General features: G+C 40.8%; 1 protein-coding gene across 2 annotated transcripts in view; it reads left to right on the top strand.

The window, feature by feature from the left end:
* LUZP2 (leucine zipper protein 2) overlaps positions 1 to 23,258 on the top strand; it is a 1,124,237-nt gene that overhangs the window by 572,647 nt on the left and 528,332 nt on the right. For both annotated transcript variants that reach the window (XM_063944341.1, XM_063944342.1), the window contains exons 4-5: positions 15,153 to 15,234; positions 16,264 to 16,326. In XM_063944341.1, coding sequence (XP_063800411.1) covers positions 15,153 to 15,234; positions 16,264 to 16,326 — 145 coding nt within the window. The remainder of the gene's footprint in view (positions 1 to 15,152; positions 15,235 to 16,263; positions 16,327 to 23,258) is intronic.

The raw sequence follows: 23,258 nt of genomic DNA, 5'->3' as shown, positions 1-23,258 counted from the left end.
GTTTTATGTTGACCCTGCAATGCCGACACAATAGTAATATTATTTCAAGCAATTTAAATTTGTTGGCATATAACATGATGGCAAAGTGGCATATAACATGATGGCAAAGTGTTTAAAGTTATAATGTCGACAGTACAAATGCTTAAAATAATTTCACTACCTGGTTTGCCATCTCTGGTCGACATTACACTGTCAACATTGTGACTGTCAACATTCTGAATTTTATGAATTAGCTACCTTCCCTTTAGTGAGAATGCTAAATCATTCACATAACTTTCTGCCCTGGTAGAGTCCAAATTACTGTATATACCACACACATATTAAAACTCTGGTTAGCACAGAGAGGATAATTCAGAGTTGATCGTAGATGTGCTAAAATTAGCACATCTACGATCAGTTACTCTGACATGCGGGGGCGCATCCAGCACAGGGCTAGTCCGCCCCGCATGTCAGGCCCTACTCCCCGCACAGGTACAAAAGCATCACACAGCGGCAATACTTTTGTACATGGTGAGTAGCTCCCTGCCAGCGCAGCTCCTGCGCTCTGGCAGGGAGCTACTGGCCACATCCTGGGTCGCAGAGGCTGCGTGTGACATCACGCACCCGCCCACCCAACGGTCCGGACGCGCCTCCGTTGTCTGGACCGCACCCCGTCAACGGCATTCTAACGCCTTTAGCACACCTCCTTCCGCCCCGTGAGCACCTCTGCAATTGCAGGCCATATATGCTCAAAGCATCTCATTGGGCTCCCTGCGTGTGCAGGCGCAGTGCAGCAGCTGCACGTGTGCACTTCACAAAAAGATTCAGATTGCAATCACTGCCGCTGCAGCAATCCAGTCCTAATTATTCCCAGAACCCAGCGATGTGAGTCTGTAATATGATGCACTGCACAACCGCGTCATCCGTCTAAGAATTGACATTTCTTGAATTTATTATAATACAATCTATGAGCATATTGTCCACGTGTGTGGGGAGGAGGTTACCAAGGAATTTGCTTATTATAATAAAAATATACGCAGGATATTCTGTTTATGTCTAAATATTGGTTACTGTTAAATAGATCTACAGTTAGAAGGTCTGCAATCATTAGGTCGACACTAAATGGTCGACACTGAAAATGTCGACTTGGGCAAAAGATTGACACAGTAAAATGTCTACGTCTACAGAAGGCTGCCACATGAAAAAGTCGATATGGACAATGATCAACACAGAAAATGTCAATACAACACTTTTTGCATTTTTTGGTGTTGTTTTCACCATCTCAGCACATGGACCCCCAATTAGTGCACCTCGCCCACTCACACCTTCGGTCAGGTTACTATTCCCAATAGAAGTCCACGTGGATGGTAAAGTAGGAAAAAGTAGAATAAAAACCCATAAAAAACTTGTATGTGTTGACCATTTTCATGTCGACTATGTCGACCTTTCATACCTGTCAACCATAACCACTGTTGACCTTTCATAGGTCGACCTATTGACCATTTGACCATGTCTACCTAATGCATATTTACCATATGGTGTTGACCTACTGACTGTCTACCTAGACATTGTAAATCGATAGACCACATGCCAAAATATTCTATGTGGATGTAAGATTTGTTTCATGTACTCCAGTTAACCAGATACACTGGGGGTCATTCCGAGTTGTTCGCTCGCAAGTGGATTTTAGCAGATTTGCTCATGCTAAGCCGCCGCCTACTGGGAGTGAATCTTAGCATCTTAAAATTGCGAACGATGTATGCGCAATATTGCGATTACACACCTCGTAGCAGTTTCTGAGTAGCTTCAGACTTACTCGGCATCTGCGATCAGTTCAGTGCTTGTCGTTCCTGGTTTGACGTCACAAACACACCCAGCATTCGCCCAGACACTCCCCCGTTTCTCCGGCCACTCCTGCGTTTTTTCCGGAAACGGTAGCGTTTTTTCCCACACGCCCATAAAACGGCCTGTTTCCGCCCAGTAACACCCATTTCCTGTCAATCACATTACGATCGCCAGAACGATGAAAATGCCGTGAGTAAAATTTCTAAGTGCATAGCAAATTTACTTGGCGCAGTCGCAGTGCGGACATTGCGCATGCGCATTAAGCGGAAAATCACTGCGATGCGAAGATTTTTACTGAGCGAACAACTCGGAATGACCCCCATTGATTTCTGTTCATTTCTTATGTTCTTGTGTTTCCTAATTTAATGTGATACATGATTCTCATGAATAGATTAGACTGTAAAATAAAGGATAATTCATGTGACTAAGGGGTCTATTTACTAAGCCTTGGATGGAGATAAAGTGCATGGAGATAAAGTCCTAGCAAAACAGCTCCTAGCGGCCATATTTCAAACACAGCCTGTGAAATGCCAGGTAGTTGCTGATTGGCTGGTTCTTTGTTGAGGTGCACTTTTGGGGGTCATTCCGAGTTGATCGCTAGCTGCATTTGTTCGCTGTGCAGCGATGATGCAAAAAAAGGCACTTCTGCGCATGCGTATGCGGCGCAATGCGCATGCGCAATGAACTATTACAACGAACGATGTAGTTTCACACAAGGTCTAGCAAAGCTTTTCCGTCGCACTGCTGGCCGAGGAGTGATTGACATGAAGTGGGCGTTTCTGGGTGTCAACTGACCGTTTTCAGGGAGTGATCGAAAAAACGCAGGCGTGCCAGGAAAAACGCAGGTGTGGCTGGCCGAACGCAGGGCGTGTTCGTGACGTCAAAACAGGAACTGAACAGTCTGAAGTGATCGCAAGCGCTGAGTAGGTCTGAAACGGCACAGAATTATTTTGTAGCCGCTGTGCGATCCTTTCATTCGCACTTCTGCTAATGGGCAGCGGCATAGCATTTGCACGGCTGCTAATAATGGCTAGCGAGCGATCAACTCGGAATGACCCCCTTTATCTCCATCCAAGGCTTAGTAAATAGATCCCTAAATCTTGATCACACACTATTTATCAAGCAACTCTATATTAATTGTATTTTAGTGATGCTTCTGTATGTACTATATGTTAAATGCAAAACTTTTTTTTTTCTTTTTAAACATGGTTTTATTTATTTCTTCTCAGCGTGGATTACATTTTGATTATTTATTTTTTAAGAGCATTTATTAACATGCAGGAACATAATATGAGATCCAAAACCTCAGGCTACTGACATGTCAGTAGCTACCGTACATTTCAGCATTTTAGGAAAGTGTTCCCAGGTGTTATACGACCTCCACACATTCAGCAGGGAAACATCTAATGATGCCACTAATTCTTTATGTGTACAGAAGTTCATATTCCTTTTGGAACACAGCAGTCTCTAATGCCCTTTCACACTGCCAATGCCGGATCCCACCCGGGAATTGGAAACGGGTCCTTCCCGGGTGGGATCCGGCATTGGCAGCTGCTGTAGGCTTCCCCGACCCGGCAATATGCCGGGCGGGTTGCCATAAAAGCGGGGGGCGGAGTTGGCCGAGGGGGCGGAGGCAGCGCTGGGAGATGAGAACATCTTCGCGCCGCCTCTACCTGCTGTAGTAAATGGGTCCCGGGACGCATCGACCAGGGAGACTGTTTACGCAGCCACTGACCCGGTATTCAACCCGGGTGTAACACTGCTTTATTCCCGGGTTGAATTGCCGGGTCAGACGACCCACGATTTCGGCTATGCCCCTTTCACACCGCACGCCGACCCGTTTCAACCAGGCAATATGGCGGGTCAATACGGGTTATTTGTGCGGTGTGAATGGGGTATAACAGAATGCTGTATTTTGTACGAACAAAAGTTTCTATACTGGAACCACCTCAGATGGGGTGACACCCAAATTCTGGCTCCATTGCAGTGACAGGAGCGGGTGCTGCAGTGTGACATTGTCCTGCAGTACGCAGGGGCAAACGCAGGATTTGTGAAGGGGGGTTTCCTAAGATGGGGTGGAGCCAAGCATAAGGGGTGATAAGACCATAGTGATAAGAAACTAGAAACTGAAAATTAGAAACTAAGGACTAGACTTTAAAAATGAGAACCACATGGAAAGATTGATTTGATTTAGTTACTTCTTTTATGATTTCAAGAGCGTCTCAGATGGCAGGTATCTCGGTGTCACACACGTTACTTATGGTACAGTATTTAACTCGATGCTCTTGTTCAACCCCTCTGGGTATAGAGAGTTAAATTTCAGCATCCAGTATATTTCTCCGCAACAGAAACAGAGTTTATTAAACCTGTCTCCTCCCCTAGGTGTGGGGGCGATATGTTCAATGCAGACTATCGATAGACTTCTCGGATCCCCGAGGTGAACCTAGATAAAATGTCTAGATATACTAGAAAACCTCATTTTAGTAATATGAAATAAACTATATATTAATTTGACTGTATCATTGGTTAAATTGCTCCTTTATTTGAATTAACAGCCGGCGCCAGTACTACCCCCCTTTTTTTCTCTGTTCATTTATTCAAGGGAGTTAACTGCCCCCCCTGTACGGGCTGTCATTGACAGCGCACTCTCTATCTTTTTTCTTCTTATATATATGGTGTGTCATGTGAAAGATCGTATGGTGTCTCTCTGTATTAATCCTAAGAAGCCTATGAACCTTTATATAGTCTCCAAATGTGAGTGTTGTTTACCATCCATTTAAGATATCTTAATATGATTTTTTTTTAATGTTCAGTTTATTCTTGTCTATTATGAGCTATATATATTATGTTTCTCTAGTGATTATCTCTTTAGTATATATATTATGAATTCTAATTTATACCTTCTATCTGTGACATCTATATTTCACTAACATTTCCATATAAATACAAAGACATGATCTGATTGGCCTGTGGGCTGCCATGGCAATGGCATCATAATAGTAGATCACTGGCCTTCCAGGACTCGGGAAGCCGAATGTATACAAACGTAGGTCTGGTCACGTGACCTTCACAGAGTGTTGTGTGTGTCACAGTGTCGGATGGAGGGCGGCGTTTCTGGGATTGGGATGTGGAGTGTACATGGACCCGAGTCCAGTCATGTGACTGACAAAGGATCCTGGGTTATCACATGACTGAACAATAATACAAAAGCCCGTTGCCATGTTACCAGCAACACACTGACCACATGTGATCTACCATGTGACCAAATGGTAATCGGTGCTATTGGATAGAGCACTGATCATCTGGCCGGAATAGTCACATAATCGGCGCACTATGGATTATTGTTATAATTAAACATGTTTAATTAAAGTTTACATAATCATTTTGATACTATCTATTGTCCATGTATCTTGGGGACCATATGTGACTCTCTAATTATATATTTTAATAGAATTTACAAACGGCTTGTTTTCTAATTTATAATGATGTTTGTCAGGTGTAATAAATCATGCCACTTAAACTAGGTATAAAAAGGACTCTTACCAGCCATTTTTTACATGCTCCTGAGGAAGCTGGGATAAGCATACCAGCGAAACACGTTGAGCTATTTTCACGTACCTGTTGGACTCCACTACTTCTACTGGCGTACATTGGTCACTCTTGTGCACCTTTGGGACTTTTCCACTGCGATAGCCACCGTTTTTGGACTGCTCATATCGTGAGGAAAAGCACCAGGAAAAGGAAGCCAGTGTGGTTCACAAAAGAAGTATCAACTAGTGTGAAAGCAAAAAAGATGGCTTTTAGGAAATACAAACAGACTCAAAATAATAATGACAAAGAGGTGTATCTTGACAGACGGAAGGATGCTAAGAAAGTGATCAGACGTGCAAAGGCAGAAGCCGTGGAGAAAATAGCCCAGTCAGTAGATAAAGGGGGCAAAACTTTTTTTAAGTATATAAATGAAAGGAGAAAATCAAATGGAGGAATAATAAGACTTAAGACAGAGAGTGAGAATTTGGTGGAGGGAGACAAGGCAATAGCAGATCACCTAAATCATTATTTTTGCTCAGTATTTACTACAGAAGGAGAAGGGAAGGGGCCAGAGTTAAGTTGCAAGGCCATTCATAAAAATAAAGTAGATGAAAGTACATTTACAGAGGAGAAGGTCCTAACTGAACTTTCAAAACTAAAAGTGGATAAATCAATGGGACCAGATAGAATACACCCAAGGATACTAAAAGAGCTAAAAGATGTGCTGGTGGCACCATTAACAGAATTATTTAACCAGTCACTAAATACAGGTGCCATTCCAGGGGACTGGAAAAGAGCAAATGTAGTTCCACTGTACAAAAGTGGAAGCAAGGAAGAAGCAAGTAACTACAGAACAGTAAGCCTTACATCAGTAGTAGGGAAAGTAATGGAAGAACTACTAAAAGAAAGAGTTGTGGAATATCTTAAATCAAACAACTTACAGGCTCCAAAACAGCATGTATTTACTGGTGGGAGATCATGCCAAACAAATCTTATTGACTTTTTTGACTCTGTGATGAAAATAATAGATCAAGGGGGAGCTGTAGATGTAGCATATCTAGACTTTAGTAAGGCATTTGACACTGTCCAACATCGCAGACTGATAAATAAAACTTGAAAGTGTGGGGGTGGATTATAAAATAGTTAAATGGATAAGAAACTGGTTGCAGGATAGGAAACAGACAGTTGTAGTAAATGGAGTGCAATCTATTGAGGGAAATGTTACCAGTGGAGTACCCCAGGGATCTGTACTCGGACCAGTTCTCTTTAATATCTTTGTTGGTGACATTGCAAATGGTATTGGAGGGAAAGTATGCCTTTTTGCAGATGATACAAAGATATGCAACAGGGTAGACACACCAGGAGGGGTAAAACAAATGATTGATGACCTAGCTAGACTTGAAAAATGGTCAAGAACGTGGCAACTACAGTTTAATGCTAAAAAATGCAAAATCATGCACTTGGGTCTCAAAAACCCAAAGGCTAAATATAGTATCAAGGGTACTATAATGGAAACTACTGAGGAGGAAAGGGATTTAGGAGTCACTATTTCAAGTGACTTAAAGGCAGGAAAGCAATGCAACAAAGCAATGAGAAAGGCAAGTTAGATGCTTGGTTGCATAGGAAGAGGAATCAGTAGCAGGAAAAGAGAAGTAATAATGCCACTGTATAGGTCATTGGTGTGGCCTCATCTGGAATACTGTGTCCTGCTCTGGAGACCATATCTCCAGAAGGATATAAATACATTAGAGAGTGTACAAAGAAGGGAAACTAAAATGGTGCATGGCCTACATCACAAAACTTACCTGGAAAGGCTAAAAGATCTTAACATGTATAGTATGGAGGAGAGAAGGGAAAGGGGAGACATGATAGAAACTTTCAAATATACCAAAGGTTTTAACAAAGTTCAGGAGGGAAACATTCTTCAAAGGAAGAGAAGTATTAGAACTCGAGGACATACACTGAAACTGGAGGGAGGCAGGTTCAGGGGAAATTTAAGGAAAAATTACTTCACAGAAAGGGTAGTGGATTAGTGGAAGAGCCTCCCATCAGAGGTGGTAGAGGCTAAGACTGTAGAGCAATTTAAACATGCTTGGGATAGGCATATGAATATCCTTACAAAGAATTAAGGTTCAAAAAGGGTTGAGATTACCTAAAGGATAAAAATAAGGGGCAGACTAGATGGGCCAAGTGGTTCTTATCTGCCGTCAAATTCTATGTTTCTATATTTTCTATGTCTATCTAGGACAAGTTCATTAGCTGCTAATAAGGTGGACATTATCTGCATCTGGATCATTGGTAAAAACCTAATTCTTGCAACTATCGATTTATGCCAAAATAACCTATTATTGATGGTCATAGCCAGTGACACTAACATTTTTCGAGTGAATCCTAGCCAGTATTGTGATATTTCAATCAGTGAAACTAATCACTCCATACAGGCTTTTGTGTGGCTATTTTCTAATATTTTATAACTATTTTACCATATTACACCATATATGTCATTAATAAATGTGTTTATTTTAAACAAGCCTTTCGTGTATATATATAATCATTTTTATTTCCATTAATCAGCCAGCACTGGCAATTTATTCTTTTTTATCTAGCATATATATAGGGGAATTTACCATCCACCTACCAGCTGCTATTGTTAGCGCACCCTAACTTTTCTCTTTTTAAAACACAAAAAGTGTCTGCCGCACATCTCTAGTTAATATATATATAAATTTAATGTGTTACGATAATTAAAATAAACTACATTATAGGGTGAATCATCCAATGAATGAACAGTTAAGGGAATTCTCTTGTTTGAAAGGATGATGTATGCAGCAGATACAACATAAATTAAATTTTGAGATATGTAACATCATCATTACTACAGACTATCTACTTTTTAAACAAATTGTGGTTTAACAATTGTAGTAATAGTTGGAATTTTACAACCAGAAAACAGGATAGATGCAGAAATTACCAGTGATTGAACACATAAAACCAGTGAATGAACAATGTAACTTACTTTAATAAAACCAAGGCAACATGTCAACTTACTTAGATGTTATGTTACATTGAAGTACAAGATACTACAAGTATATTAATATTAATGAAATGAAAAGATAATTTGATATTTAGAGGCTACTGAGCATCTTTTTGCCTATATTTAGGTATTTCTGGAGCACTGTACAATCCCCTTGAACCAGGTATACTTGGAGCGATTATTTTTTCTTTGAAAATGTTATTGTCGTACCATGGGCCTAATTCTGAGTTGATCACAGCAGGAACTTTGTTAGCAGTTGGGCAAAACCATGTGCACTGTAGGGGGGGCAGATATAACATGTGCAGAGAGAGTTAGATTTGGGTGGGGTGTTTTCAAACTAAAATCTAAATTGCAGTGTAAAAATAAAGCAGCCAGTATTTACCCTGCACAGAAACAATATAACCCACCCAAATCTAACTCTCTCTGCAAATGTTATTTCTGCCCCCCTTGCAGTGCACATGGTTTTGCCCAATTGCTAACAAACTTGCTGCTGCGATCAACTCAGAATTACCCCCCATATCTGGTCCTCTTTGTCAGGCTATTTCCAGGAAGTTAAACCCGACATTATCATGGTGCTTACTTAAACTTGGCTATGGATTTTATCTTTCACTATTCCTGAAAAAAACTCTCCTCTATATTATACTATAATATAGTCATTAGTATATAAAGTTTTGACCATGTGTTGGCCTCCATCTATTTTCTCTTCAATAGAGTTCTTGCTTGAATGCTCAATGTCACCAGTTGACTTACGTCGTGACAATTGGTCAGTCAGTTGATGTTTCAGGTTCAATAGTTTCACGTTTTTTAGATGTCTGCACTTGGATTTTTGAACTTACCTTTGACTAAGTTACAGTATGCCTTCTATTCTTTTTTTAGTTTCTTCCTTCTTTTTAGCTGCCTCAATAAGCTTCTTTTTTGATTGTTCTTGCTTTTTTTTCATTTTTCCTGAGCTATTAAATCAAAGTACAGTAAAATTTCCACTTTGCTGTTGTTATGGCAAATGGTGAAATAAAGTTTTTTTCTTGCAGATTTTGTTTTTGCTTCATCTGTCTTAGACCAATGCAGGTGGTCATTCTACATGCTCTCTGGTGTTTTATTTGCTGTGGGCACATCCTTTCTTTGTATTGTTTGGAAGAGTAGGTCTACCTCTGGCACATTGCTTTCTGTATTTAGTAGAGATGAGCGGGTTCGGTTTTACTCGGTTTTACTCGGATTTACTCGGTTCTCAAAACGGCATCTTATTGGCTCACGGATGTCACGTGTTTTGGATAGCCAATAGAAAAAATCCGGATTAAACCGAACTGGTGTTAATTCTGGCGTTAAATCCGAACCCGCTCATCTCTAGTATTTAGTAGCGCTGCTGAAATGCCTTGACTGGCATACTCCACAACACTGAGGTTGAGAGTACTATTAACAGTTCAGTTACTGTACTTGGTTCAGGTTCCTGATTTTTTTCTGGCTGATGTCCGACTTGTGTGTATCAATGTCCATCTCCATTTGCTCATGTTGCTTGCACTTTAGCCAAACATGGTACAAAGCTAGCATCTTATTAGGAACTGTTGCTTCACTGTTCCTTTTCAGTTCCACCTGCAATCTCATTAATGTTTTTGTAAACTTTGGGCCACAACACTTTACCAGTTTTGTTTCATCAGCATTAAAAATATGACTGCCATCCAACAAAATATCTGTACAGCCTTCTACATTTACATAATCACAAACTTCTTGGAGCCAATTTTGGATGGCTTCTTTTATAACAGCTGCCCTAGTTTTAGAGATTATTTCTGTATTTTTTTTTTGCCACAGCAGGTCTTCTTTATAAAAATAATGACAACCACTTATCACCTGGGCAAACTTCAGGAAATGGATTTAGACATTGTAGAGTGGAAATAGTACAGTAGTTATAGTACTAACGGAGCAGAATTTTTTTTCTCATATGGAGTCCAAATAAAAAATGATATTCTATTGTAAGACTTTTTTTTATTTTTTATTTCTGATTTATAGATAAAGTGTTCTGAAAGTTTCTGATGTGTTTCATCTTTGAAAGGGTTCTTCAGGGATGGTTTCTTCATCTGCAAGTCTTCCATTATGTAGAGGACTAAACAAATATTTCAGTAATTCTTTAAATAGATTGGCATATTGGGCCTAATTCAGGTTGGATCGTAGTGTGCGATCCAACTGCAAATTTTGAAAAAAAGATGCGGGCACATGCACAGTGCCTGTCCTGCTCATGCGCCTGCATTTTCTGTGAGGGGGCCTCAGAAAATGCTATCGCCTCTGCCTGTCAATCAGGCAGAGGCAGACGCGGGGCTTGTGGGGGCGGGCAATGCTCCATTTCCATCATCCATTTACGGATGATGGAGGCCACTGTGCTCACTGGGACCTTCAAAGCAGCAGATATTTTTCTGTATCCTTCCCCAGATTTGTGCCTTGGAACAATCCTGTCTCGGAGGTCTACAGACAATTCCTTTGACGTCATGCTTGGTTTGTGCTCAGACATGCACTGACAAGTGTGGGACCTTATATAGACAGATATGTGCCTTTCCAAATCATGTCCAATTAACTGAATTTACCACAGGTGGACTCCAATTATGCTGTAGAAACATCTCAAAGATGATCAGTGGAAACAGGATGAACCTGAGCTCCACTGAGAGAAAAAATTAATTTATACCATTTTGGAATATGGCTGTCACATAACAAAATGTGGAAAAAGTGAAGCACTGTGAATACTTTCCGGATGCTCTGTTCATGCACATGTCACATGGCTAGGCTCGCCAGTGCATAGCCACGCCGAGCTGAGTATTTTGACGCCCCATTCAAAGTGAATGGGGTGCATTTGCATCTAAGGCTAGTGCATGGAAAACAATGCACTGTGCGTGGCTACATCTGTACAAAACAATTGAGCGTGGCTACATCTGTACAAAACAATTGATTAGCGGCTATAACTTCATCATACTGAATAAAAAAACTATGCATGTAAACATTTTTATATACCTCATGTTAATACAATCTCCCCTTCAGGTCTGGTAAGTCAATTTGATCCTTACTATATTCTACTGTAATGAAAAGCAACAAAGATTTTAAAGTACATCACCGTAAGACAAAATGTCAACATCATAAAGCATTTGTTTCAAAACACTGGAGAAACAGGACTGAAAATTTATAGCATTCCATTGTAATTCTTTACAATTTCTATGGTCTTATTTCTTCTGCGACCTGACTTTACTGAAAACAGCACTGCACACTCATCTTTTTTCAATTTTTTTTTTTAAATGAATCTATTTTCTACTTGAGCAGTGAATACCGAAGATTTCATAAATCAGTTTCTTTTTCTGTCTGAAAAACATTAGACAAAAAGAGAGAACATTTTCAAACAAAGTACAAAATTTGTAATCAAAGCATATTAAACGGCCATTGAATATCAAAAAGCAATTATGTGTTTGTTTGTTTGTATATATATATATATATATATATATATATATATATATTTATACATAGCCAGTGTGGATCCCACCGTGAAGAGGAGCATCGTCCGCGCCGTCCGTCCTGGTAGACGTCAGAGAGCTTCCGGGGTCTCCCGGAAGTGACGTGGTGCAAGGTCCATGACCCGGTTACCGTAGCAACGCAGGCCACTTCCCACCATGTCTGCGCATTGGACTCTGCAAAGTGAAAAAAAGGAGTGCTGGAAATTGTAAAGACCCTGTGTAACCACAGAGAAAATGTATATCTTCAATATTGCAATAGTGCAACGTGTGTGAATAAGATGTATTATATTAGCACCAGTTTTACAGATTACAAATATTTATTCCTGCAATTATGGAATCAATGCATCTGGTATACACCAAATTGTATGTTAACCTCCTACTCATCTAGCATGAATATCACTAGATCCCCCCAATGGGTCAAAGGTCCAAAAAATATGTAGCACTGGGTCATAAGAGTACATTGGGATAGTATACACCAGATTTAAATCCTCTAAATATATCAATGTAATGTATCATACAGGGAGAGTACATAATTTCAGAGTGTATTCCAGTGCAAATTGTTCTCCACTAATTTCCTCTATTTAACCCCGTAACCATTCAACTGGAGATGTCCATCACTCCAATAGGGAAACTATCTCATGATCTAGATAGATGTTAATCTAATAAAAAGAAGAGAGGAGACAGCCAGAGAGAAAGAAAAGGGAAAAGAAGAAAAGGCAGACACCAATGAAATCTGTGTAATATAAATCTTAAAAAGTCCATTTGAAGAGATGCTCTATAGTGACCTCGATTTTATTAACAATACTCATTTCCAGGGTTCTCAAAAGACGTTCCATGCAAATTTTTCATTCAAGCCTTGAGGTTGTATGGTGTTCAATTTATAGATCCACTGGGTCTCCAATCACAAAAGTTTAGTATCTCTGTCGCCCCCTCTGAGGCTGTCTGGGACATGGTCGATTACTATATGTCTTAATGCCATCACATCATGATCTTTATTGACAAAGTGTTGTGCCACCGGTTGATAGGATTTTCCACTCTTAATGGCTGCATTAATTGACGACCATGGAGTGCCATCCTTTGTCTCAAAGTTTTTGTGGTCTTCCCCAAAGCATTTTAATTTGTCATCTGTGGCTACAATGGACCAAAGTGCATGGGTTGCTCTTTGTACAAGATAGTAGTATTATTACACATAGTTCCCCTATTGGAGTGATTTGCAGAGTCCAATGTGCAGCCGCGGTGGGAAGCAGCCATCGTTGTTATGGTGACCATGTTGTGAACCTCGCGTCACATCACTTTCGGGAGATTCCGGAAGCTCTTGATGTATACCGGACATCATACAAGCTCTATGAAAAAAATAAAAAAAAATAAATATATATATATATATATATATATATATATATATATATATATATATATATATATATATATATACATATGGCAAATACAAAATCTCGCAGAGGGGGAGGACCCAGTGTTCTGTTCCTGGGCATCCTTGCAGTGGCAGTTGCAGAACATTCCATTATTTGAATAGGGGAGTCACATCAACTGCCACCCCTAAACACTGCCAAACATCGCTGGGTGTTGCTCCCCTATTTGAAAAATGGACTGCTCTAAAACTGCCACTGGTAAGTAAGTGCAGCCTTATAGTTCAGGAGATGAGTCAGTGGTATTTGCCTTTTATATAAGGTCAGTGAGTCAGTGGTATTTGCCTTTTATATAAATAGATTTCAGATATAAGCACTTAACCAACATATTTCCAGTCAGGAGAGGATAGTGTCTGAATTATAAGAGTTTAACCTGTCATTTGAACTAAACATTGCTGAACCTCTCAGAGAGCAATAGGAGGAAAGGAGACATAGATATTTTGACTCTGAAATGCATTAAAGGAAAGCTTGATAGTCAGCAACTGCTTATCTGCTGTCTAAAAAGTACTGACAGCTTTCCCAGTGACCTTAAGTGTTGTGTGAAAATCTTTACCCTTTTACCTCAAAGGAGCAGCCCTAAGGAGAGTGAGAAGCTAAGCAAGGAGACGTAGGGCCCATTGGAATAGAGTCAGCCTATTCCTGCAAACCTTACATATATCACACACAGCGGGCAGAGTTTGGACTGTCATTCCAGCATTTACAGCACTGAGCAGGGCAGCATTAGAGGCGGGACAGGGCAGAGAAGGAGGTGGGTTATTCTCCTCAGCACCAGCCTTTTGACAGCATCAATCCAGGAAAGGCCCATCTGGAGGTGCGGCCTGACAAAGATTGGAGGTGTACTGTATGTGACACTACCTATATTCCATGGCAACAAGGCTGAGAGGGGCTACTCACTTTCCCTGAGTTCCCGTTATCGGTCAGGGAGTTAATGCCGATACTAGGGTGGACCTGCAGGATTACACTAGCAGGAGAGTGGGGAGTGTGCACTGTGTATAAGCACCTCCCCTCCCAGGGCTCTGCCTACTGTTCCTTTTGGATTTACTGGGGTCTATTCATGAAGCAGGGAAAAAAAGTGGAGAAGTGGCCCATGGCAACCAATCAGTATTGAGGTAACATTTATAAAATTCATTCTATAAAATTATACATAGCCGCTGATTAGTTGCCATGGGCAACTTCTCCACTGACTCACTTCTCCACTTTTTTTCACTGCTTCATGAAGAGACCCCACTGCTGCTCTATTCTCTGCCTGACTCTCTGGATTCATTTGTGGATTATTGCTGGCACCTGTTACCTGCTCACACCGGGCTGTGTGGGTGAGTAGATAATCCGGATGTCACAGAGGGGCACCCTCGGCCCTGGGGGTACTATCAGCCAAGGGCCTTTGGAATTCTGGGGCCCTTGGGCAACTGCCCATTTAGCCTATATGGTTCAATTTTTTACATTTATTCACGCTTTAGACATTCTCCAAATATTGCTCACTTGCAACTTCCATAGCAACAAACTAGATGCATATTTGTACTATGACACTCTTTGAAAATCTGATTTTAAGATATAATACTGTATGTTAAGTAAAAAATTTGTTTTCTTCGCCTGTTTCTTTGCATTTTTGACAAAAATATTTGGTATACCTACAGAATTTATTTTCCGATGAAAAACAGTAACATATGTTAATCACACTTTCTAAACGATTGCATGGTTGAAAGCCTAGAGTAAATGACACTATGATTCTTTTTTGAGTTTTTTTTAAGATTTTTGTGTAGTAAACGCGCATTTTAAAGTAACCTGTAAAAAATGTAATATGAAAAATAAAAAAAAATATTTTCTAAATGTATCTTGCACTTTTTTTTCATAAACTAGGGAAGAGATTAAATCCATGCAGGAAGCTTTCACAAAGCAACTTAATGAGGCAACAGAAAAGGCTGAGAAGCAGCAGGCTACTGTAAGTGTTTATATCGTGTGACCCTCAAATTACTTTTTTCCTTCCATTTTTATTTTTCCTGTTTGTGATCTGTGTGTTGTGTCGCTGTGCCTTTGTTGGATGTTAAAGTGAAGTAGAAGGGTTTTGAAGTTACATAAAAGCTTATTTTTTGATAATGGTCCGGCTTTGTGTGCAACAGGCCAAAGCTGCAGGGTATTAAGGAATTTAATATTTATAGAAAATAGTTTTTTGTGTGTGTTTGTGTGTGTTGGGGGTGGGGTGGGGGGATGAAAACTCACGTCATTACAACCAAAAATGTTTAAAGAAAATACATGTATCGCTTTCAGAATCTATCATTTTGGTCCATGTTCTGTTACCATAATTAATGATAAAACACGTGTGGCTCATATGATTAATATGTACTAAAAATATATTCATGATGAAGCAGGTTGTCTTTAATTCAGCATTGGAAAGATTCAGCATCATAAATATAGATTGGACTGCAATAGTGATGTCACTGATGCTTAGTGAATTGATTGGGTGTAGCCTCATGGACATTAGCCTAGGACGCCATTGGCAAGATTCACAATGGGCCGGATAGAGTTAAAGCTCCAGGCCTCCACATAAAAATAGGCTCATCATCAAGACAGCATGATAATGACCACGCTTCCAGCTGGGCCATGGTCGGCCATAAATCATAAGCATTAAAATTGTACTGCATTTCTAGTTTTCTCAAAAAATTATGTCATTTTTCACTTTTTATGTATTTATATAGACAGAGGATCTGTGCCCAATGCTTTGTGGATGTGGCCAGAGTCACATGGGTGTGTACACTCCTTACACTATGCACACACGCCCATGTGACTCTGGCCACACCCACAAAGCACTAGTTACAGCTTCTCCCCTGCTCATTATAGTCCCTTTAATCTTTTATGCCCCAGGCCCATGTGGCCCTTAATCCTGCACTGTGAGTAGGTGTATTTCAAATAGATTTCTGTATACTGCATTGCATTTGGTAATTGACAAAATGTGTCTTGTATTTTTTTCTAGATTAATTTCCTAAAAACTGAAATGGAACGTAAAAGCAAAATGATCAGGGATCTACAGAATGAGGTACTGTAAGTGCGGCAAATTGCAGTAAACATTTAACTTTAGTCCATATATATATATAGTTACTATTAGATATTTATGAAACTGTAACAGAAATGGACTGATGTGACAATCAACATGAATAATGAATTTGCTATTTCCTAATTTTGGGAGCAATCTGAAAAATATAATGGGTCTAAAAAACACAGTGAACAAAATGGTAGTTCTATCAATCTGTCTATCACATGCTTTCACACACATATTAAAATCTGGGAAAATCCCACATTTATTACGAAGAATCTTGCCAAAAGTGGAAAATATTATTATTAGTGTAATTTAACAAATTATTATGAAAAAATAAAATGAAACACTCATTTTGGTAGGTCAATTGAATCAGGTACCATAAAACCTTGAGATATCGGACTAAGGCCCTCATTCCTAGTTGATCGCTAGCTGCTTTCGTTCGCAGCGCAGTGATCAGGCTAAAAATCGGCACTTCTGCGCATGCATATGGGGTGCAGTGCGCACGCGCGACGTACTTTCACAAAAGCCAATGCAGTTTTACCCAAGCTCTAGCGACGCTTTGCAGACGCACTGCTGATCGTTGAGTGAATGACAAGAAGTGAGTGTTTCTGGGTGGTAACTGACCGTTTTTGGGGAGTGTGTGTAACAACGCAGGCGTGCCAGATAAAAACGCAGGAGTGGCTGAAGAAACGGGGGAGTGGCTGGCCGAACGCAGGGTGTGTTTGTGACGTCAAAACAGGAACTAAATAGTCTGAAGCTACTCGAAAACTGCACAATTTTTTTTGTAGCAATGCTGCGATCCTTTCATTCGCACTTCTGCTAAGCTAAGATACACTCCCAGAGGGCGGCGGCTTAGCGTTTGCACTGCTGCTAAAAGCAGCTAGTGAGCGAACAACTCGAAATGAGGGCCTAAGGGCCTAATTCAGCACAGATCGCTATTGTGAGAAATCGCAAATCAATTGATTATCGAACTAGTGCACATGTGTAGTGTTCACATTGCACATGCACAAGGGGTGATTAGGCCCTAAGGTAGCAGTCTTATATAACAAATTAAGCACTTGTGTAATTGTCTTAAAAATATTTTCCATCTATTTAAGAAAATACAATATGCAACATTTAGTAAATTGAGATACAGTGTATTTCCCTGCATGCTATCAGCATAAAACTAATCTTTGGATATTCAGGCAAAGAAGCCTTACTCCACAACAGCTTGAACTTAGTAACATTTTGGACACATACTGGTGTAATTTATACCCCTTTTAGACCGCCACCTCTGAACACGGGTTATTGGCACATGAACACGTATAACCTGTGTTCATGTGCGGTCTAAAAGGGGCAAGCGTTGAAATACCGGTTCGAGTGACCCGGTATTTCAACCCTGGCTGTGAACGGGAGCCAGGTCGATGCAACCCATTTCCCATTCACTCTGTGTGCATGGGCGACGCTTGGAGATCATGTGATCTCCAAGCGCCGCCCCCGCCGCGTCACCGCTGATGTCACCAACCCGGCAATATGCCGGGGTTGCTGTCAGCGGCAGTGGGGAGCCATAGGCGGGTCACACAGGGGGCACCCGTGTCAGGCTCCCAGGTGCGACTCGCCTCAGGCAGTCTGAAAGGGGAATTCTTTTCATACAAGGGCAGACTGGGATTTTATGGAAGCAGCCTAGTGGGGGTGTGGTCTAATGAATGGGTGGGGCTGTTGAGGGGGCGGGGTCTGAATGTATGCAATTGTGGCCTTCCTTGCGTTTTTTGCTGCAGTTGTGTCTGAGACTAGGGGCGGATTGGGAACTAATAGTGGTCCTGTAAAATTTTGTAGAAGTGGCCCGACAAGGGCAGTACAAGAGGTGTAACATACCGTGTAGCCATGGTTACATCACTGGATAGCAGAGCTGCTGTACTGCAGAGATGGAATAACAGAATGAATGGGGACAGTGCAGTGTACTCAGTGCAGTGGTCTGTCTGTCATGTGGGGCCACATGACAACACACAAAACAGGCCCCACAGACACGTTGGCCTACCAGGAATCTTCCTGGTGATCCCTATGGCCAATCCGCCCCTGATTTCATATTAAAATTGTTAGTAATTCTCTGTGATTTACAGTATCAGTCCATTGACTGCACTATTATCATGTGTAACATATAACTCCTATACTATTCTAACTAACATAACTGATCACTTGTCTCTGGAATGCACCAACTAAATGTAAAATATATGCGTGGACAATAGAATTTAAATACTCATGTATAGCACTATAATGAGAGGTGCAGAATCTCTGGGCATACTGTAAATATTTACTTTATATGCTGATTTTATGTGTGTTTTTTGTGTGTTGTTTACTCTGTCCTGTCTTGTGTTTTGTGTATAAGTAAAATTTTTATATATGCCAATAAACGTTATTTTTTAAAACTAGGTAGGAGAGTGCCCCACCAAAGGAGTACCTTTTTTTCCTCTTGTGTTCTCTAAATACTTTCTCATATACTCTCCAGGGTGCGCCTCCACAAATAACACATTACCTCAAATACACCTCACAGGTACCAATTGTAATCAATTACACCTACCAGTCATCCCCCATTAAAGTCCAGTGCTTCTTTTTCCCCAATACTCCAGTCTTCCCTATTCCCCCCTAACCCCCTGAACTTACACCATAAAATCTTGAAAGGACTGCTGCTGCTTCCTGCTCCCCCCAACTACACCACAGTGGGACACTGCAGCCTATGGGTGGAAAGGCAGAATGGCAGGACAATCCAAGAAAAACTATTATATTATATTAATGTGTTTAATATGAAAGTGTTATATACTGTATAAAACTGTAAACTGCACCCATAGAATAAGTGTCCTGAAGTGTAAATATACAGTCACCAATTGCAGCCCCTGTTCTGAGTAAAGCTCACCTTAGTGATGCGGACAGTAGTATGTTAACTGGGGTTCTGAAAGACAAGTACCAGATTCTGGAACTGTATTTAGCTATCTCAGTTTGAGCCTGAGATCCATCTTCAAAGACTGCATCAATGCAGTGTATACAGTAGTTGCTATATATGATGTGACCCGTAATAATTAAAGGTACTTTATATGAACACTGATTTCAAGAACTGATTTCACTGTAACTGGCTTTCACTTCACTTTTGAAGAGCAGATCCAACTGTCCTTTTATGCCTCCGGTTTTATAAGGTGAGTGTACTCATTAATGTGGGGCCTGCAATTGGTGATTGCCTAATTATACTACAGGACAATTAATCTACAGTACATACATAAGTGATGGTTTCTTTAGAGTGCAGCATTGTTCCTTTTGTATCAGCACAATGCCAGATTGTCAGGATGCTGTGCCAGAGGCGAATAGAACTTTCTATTTCATTTTATTGCAATGATTTTCCTAAAATTGGTTTGACTTTTCTTTAAATCAGATGATGGTGGCTTTAACATTTCAAGCCTCTACACACATTACACACGTTTAACTTTTTATTAATATTGCAAGAGATGGCAAAACGTGTTATTTCCCCCTGATAGAATATGCATACAGTTAACTATAGTCATTTTTTTTATTACTGTATGATTGTTTATTAGATATTATTCAAATTGGTACACTTCGTTTTCGAGTATTAACAATGAATGTGACTGCGCTACAAGGCCTTTGAAATTATTATTTATATTCTTATTATCCTTAATTTATGTGATGCCACAAGGTTTCCACAGCTCCTAACAAAGAACATAAACAATGAGAAAACAAGAAAGCAGTGATTTATAATACAATACAATGCAAGACAAGTACATGGTTTATAAAAATTGCTGCATCAGTGGTCAGAGCACTCAAATAAGCAGCAGGGTGTCAGAAAAACCATGCTTAGATGCCGTTGTAGGGAATATGGATTAGAATATAGTATAAGTAAGGGAAGCCAAAGAACATGACGGAAGAGTGCCCTGCTCATGAAACCTTACATTCTAAAGAGGTGGGACAGACAGGGGTGACACAGATGGGGTAGACAGTGGGGTAGACTTCGAACAGAGGGTTAGGAAGAAATACTTTTTATTTTGATGAACAGTTGGGACTTGAGAGCCCATTTGAAATTTTGTGGTGAGGTGGAGAGTCTAATAAGGAGAGGGAGAGAATTCCAGAGGTAGGGAGCAGAAATCATTTGTATAAGGTATTGCAACACATTTAGAATGTCTTATTTTTTTACATTAATATTTATGTCTAGAATATATAAAGTTACTCTCAAATATAATACATTGTAAATATATTTGGAACATATGCTGTAGTAAATCTTATCTGCTTCCAGTAAACAGATGTCTTAAATTACTTTTGTAATCCCTTTCCCCATGAATACCTTGACAACTAAATTATGACCAAATACTCTAACTATCAACTGGTATTTTTCAAGCTAATATAAGACTATGACAGATGCTTATTATGGCATTTTAGTTTTGATCTGGCTCAGGGTAGAAGCTTTTACTTTGCTAAAGTTCACGAGTGACTCCCTGTGATGACAGCAATCACTTTATGTCAAATTGTAATCTGTAAAACTGCTCATAGATAAAATATGACTTCAACTTTGAGGAGGAATAATAGGAAAGTCAAAGAAAAAGTTTATAACACATTTTCGTATAAAAGGTATTGTAGAAAAGAGTGATATAATCACAGTAAAATATGTGTACAGGCAACATTGATCACGACTTAATGTAAGTATGTGTTATGGGCCCTAAAGGCATGGAATGGATAGGTATGACTCTTAAATACAACTAGAATACATTTTTTTAGGGTTGAAATATTATAAAACCAGTATTTTATGGAAAGGGCGAGAACCTACTCTATAAGTAAAGTCACTGGAGGAGCCATCACTTCTTGAAAAACATTAAGAGGTATATTCAATTACCACACCACGCAGCGGAAAGCTATTCTAATTAACTGCCTTTTTTCTGAGTGGTAAATCAGAATTAATGCATGCTAACCCACTGATTCCACTTAAAATACAGAATCAATTGGTTCCCATGCTTTAAACCCCTGATTGTGCCTTTTTCCTGCAGACTTTTCCTCACAGCTCCAGAGACTGAAAGGAAAAGTCCACCCTCAGCGATTAATGTTCAGGGTAATCCCTTTTCTCTGACGTCCTAAGTGGATGCTGGGGACTCCGTAAGGACCATGGGGAATAGCGGCTCCACAGGAGACAGGGCACAAAAGTAAAAGCTTTAGGATCAGGTGGTGGGCACTGGCTCCTCCCCCTATGACCCTCCTCCAAGCCTCAGTTAGATCTTTGTGCCCGGCCGAGAAGGGTGCAATCTAGGTGGCTCTCCTAAAGAGCTGCTTAGAGTAAAAGTTTTGTTAGGTTTTTTATTTTCAGTGAGTCCTGCTGGCAACAGGCTCACTGCAACGAGGGACTTAGGGGAGAAGAAGTGAACTCACCTGCGTGCAGGATGGATTGGCTTCTTAGGCTACTGGACACTAGCTCCAGAGGGACGATCACAGGTACAGCCTGGATGGGTCACCGGAGCCGCGCCGCCGACCCCCTTGCAGATGCTGAAGAGAGAAGAGGTCCAGAAATCGGCGGCTGAAGACTTCCCAGTCTTCTTAAGGTAGCGCACAGCACTGCAGCTGTGCGCCATTGCTCTCAGCACACTTCACACCAACGGTCACTGAGGGTGCAGGGCGCTTGGGGGGGCGCCCTGGGCAGCAATGAAAGTACCTATGCTGGCTAAAAATACATCACATATAGCCCCTGGGGCTATATGGATGTATTTAACCCCTGCCAGGTTGTCAGAAAAACGGGAGAAGAAGCCCGCCGAAAAGGGGGCGGGGCCTATTCTCCTCAGCACACAGCGCCATTTTCCCTCACAGAACTGCTGGTGGGAAGGCTCCCAGGCTCTCCCCTGCACTGCACTACAGAAACAGGGTTAAAACAGAGAGGGGGGGCATTTTTGTGGCAATATTATTACATATTAAGATGCTATAAGGGAAAACACTTATATAAGGTTGTCCCTGTAAAATTATAGCGTTTTGGTGTGTGCTGGCAAACTCTCCCTCTGTCTCCCCAAAGGGCTAGTGGGGTCCTGTCCTCTATCAGAGCATTCCCTGTGTGTGTGCTGTGTGTCGGTACGTGTGTGTCGACATGTATGAGGACGATGTTGGTGAGGAGGCGGAGCAATTGCCTGTAATGGTGATGTCACTCTCTAGGGAGTCGACACCGGAATGGATGGCTTATTTAGGGAATTACGTGATAATGTCAACAAGCTGCAAGGTCGGTTGACGACATGAGACGGCCGGCAAACCAATTAGTACCTGTCCAGGCGTCTCAAACACCGTCAGGGGCTTTAAAACGCCCATTACCTCAGTCGGTCGACACAGACACAGACACGGACACTGACTCCAGTGTCGACGGTGAAGAAACAAACGTATTTTCCATTAGGGCCACACGTTACATGTTAAGGGCAATGAAGGAGGTGTTACATATTTCTGATACTACAAGTACCACAAAAAAGGGTATTATGTGGGGTGTGAAAAAACTGCCTGTAGTTTTTCCTGAATCAGATAAATTAAATGAAGTGTGTGATGATGCGTGTGTTTCCCCCGATAGAAAATTAAAGGCGCTCACACGCTTATCAAAACAAGTGGCGTTACCGTCTCCAGATACGGCCGCCCTCAAGGAGCCAGCTAATAGGAGGCTGGAAAATATCCTAAAAAGTATATACACACATACTGGTGGTATACTGCGACCAGCGATCGCCTCAGCCTGGATGTGCAGCGCTGGGGTGGCTTGGTCGGATTCCCTGACTGAAAATATTGATACCCTTGACAGGGACAGTATTTTATTGACTATAGAGCATTTAAAGGATGCATTTCTATATATACGAGATGCACAGAGGGATATTTGCACTCTGGCATCAAGAGTAAGTGCGATGTCCATGTCTGCCAGAAGATGTTTATGGACACGACAGTGGTCAGGT

This window comes from Pseudophryne corroboree, chromosome 11 (assembly GCF_028390025.1).
Source record: "Pseudophryne corroboree isolate aPseCor3 chromosome 11, aPseCor3.hap2, whole genome shotgun sequence".
In the NCBI taxonomy this organism is placed as follows: Eukaryota; Metazoa; Chordata; class Amphibia; order Anura; family Myobatrachidae; genus Pseudophryne; species Pseudophryne corroboree.
This window is presented reverse-complemented; position numbering and strand designations above follow the sequence as displayed.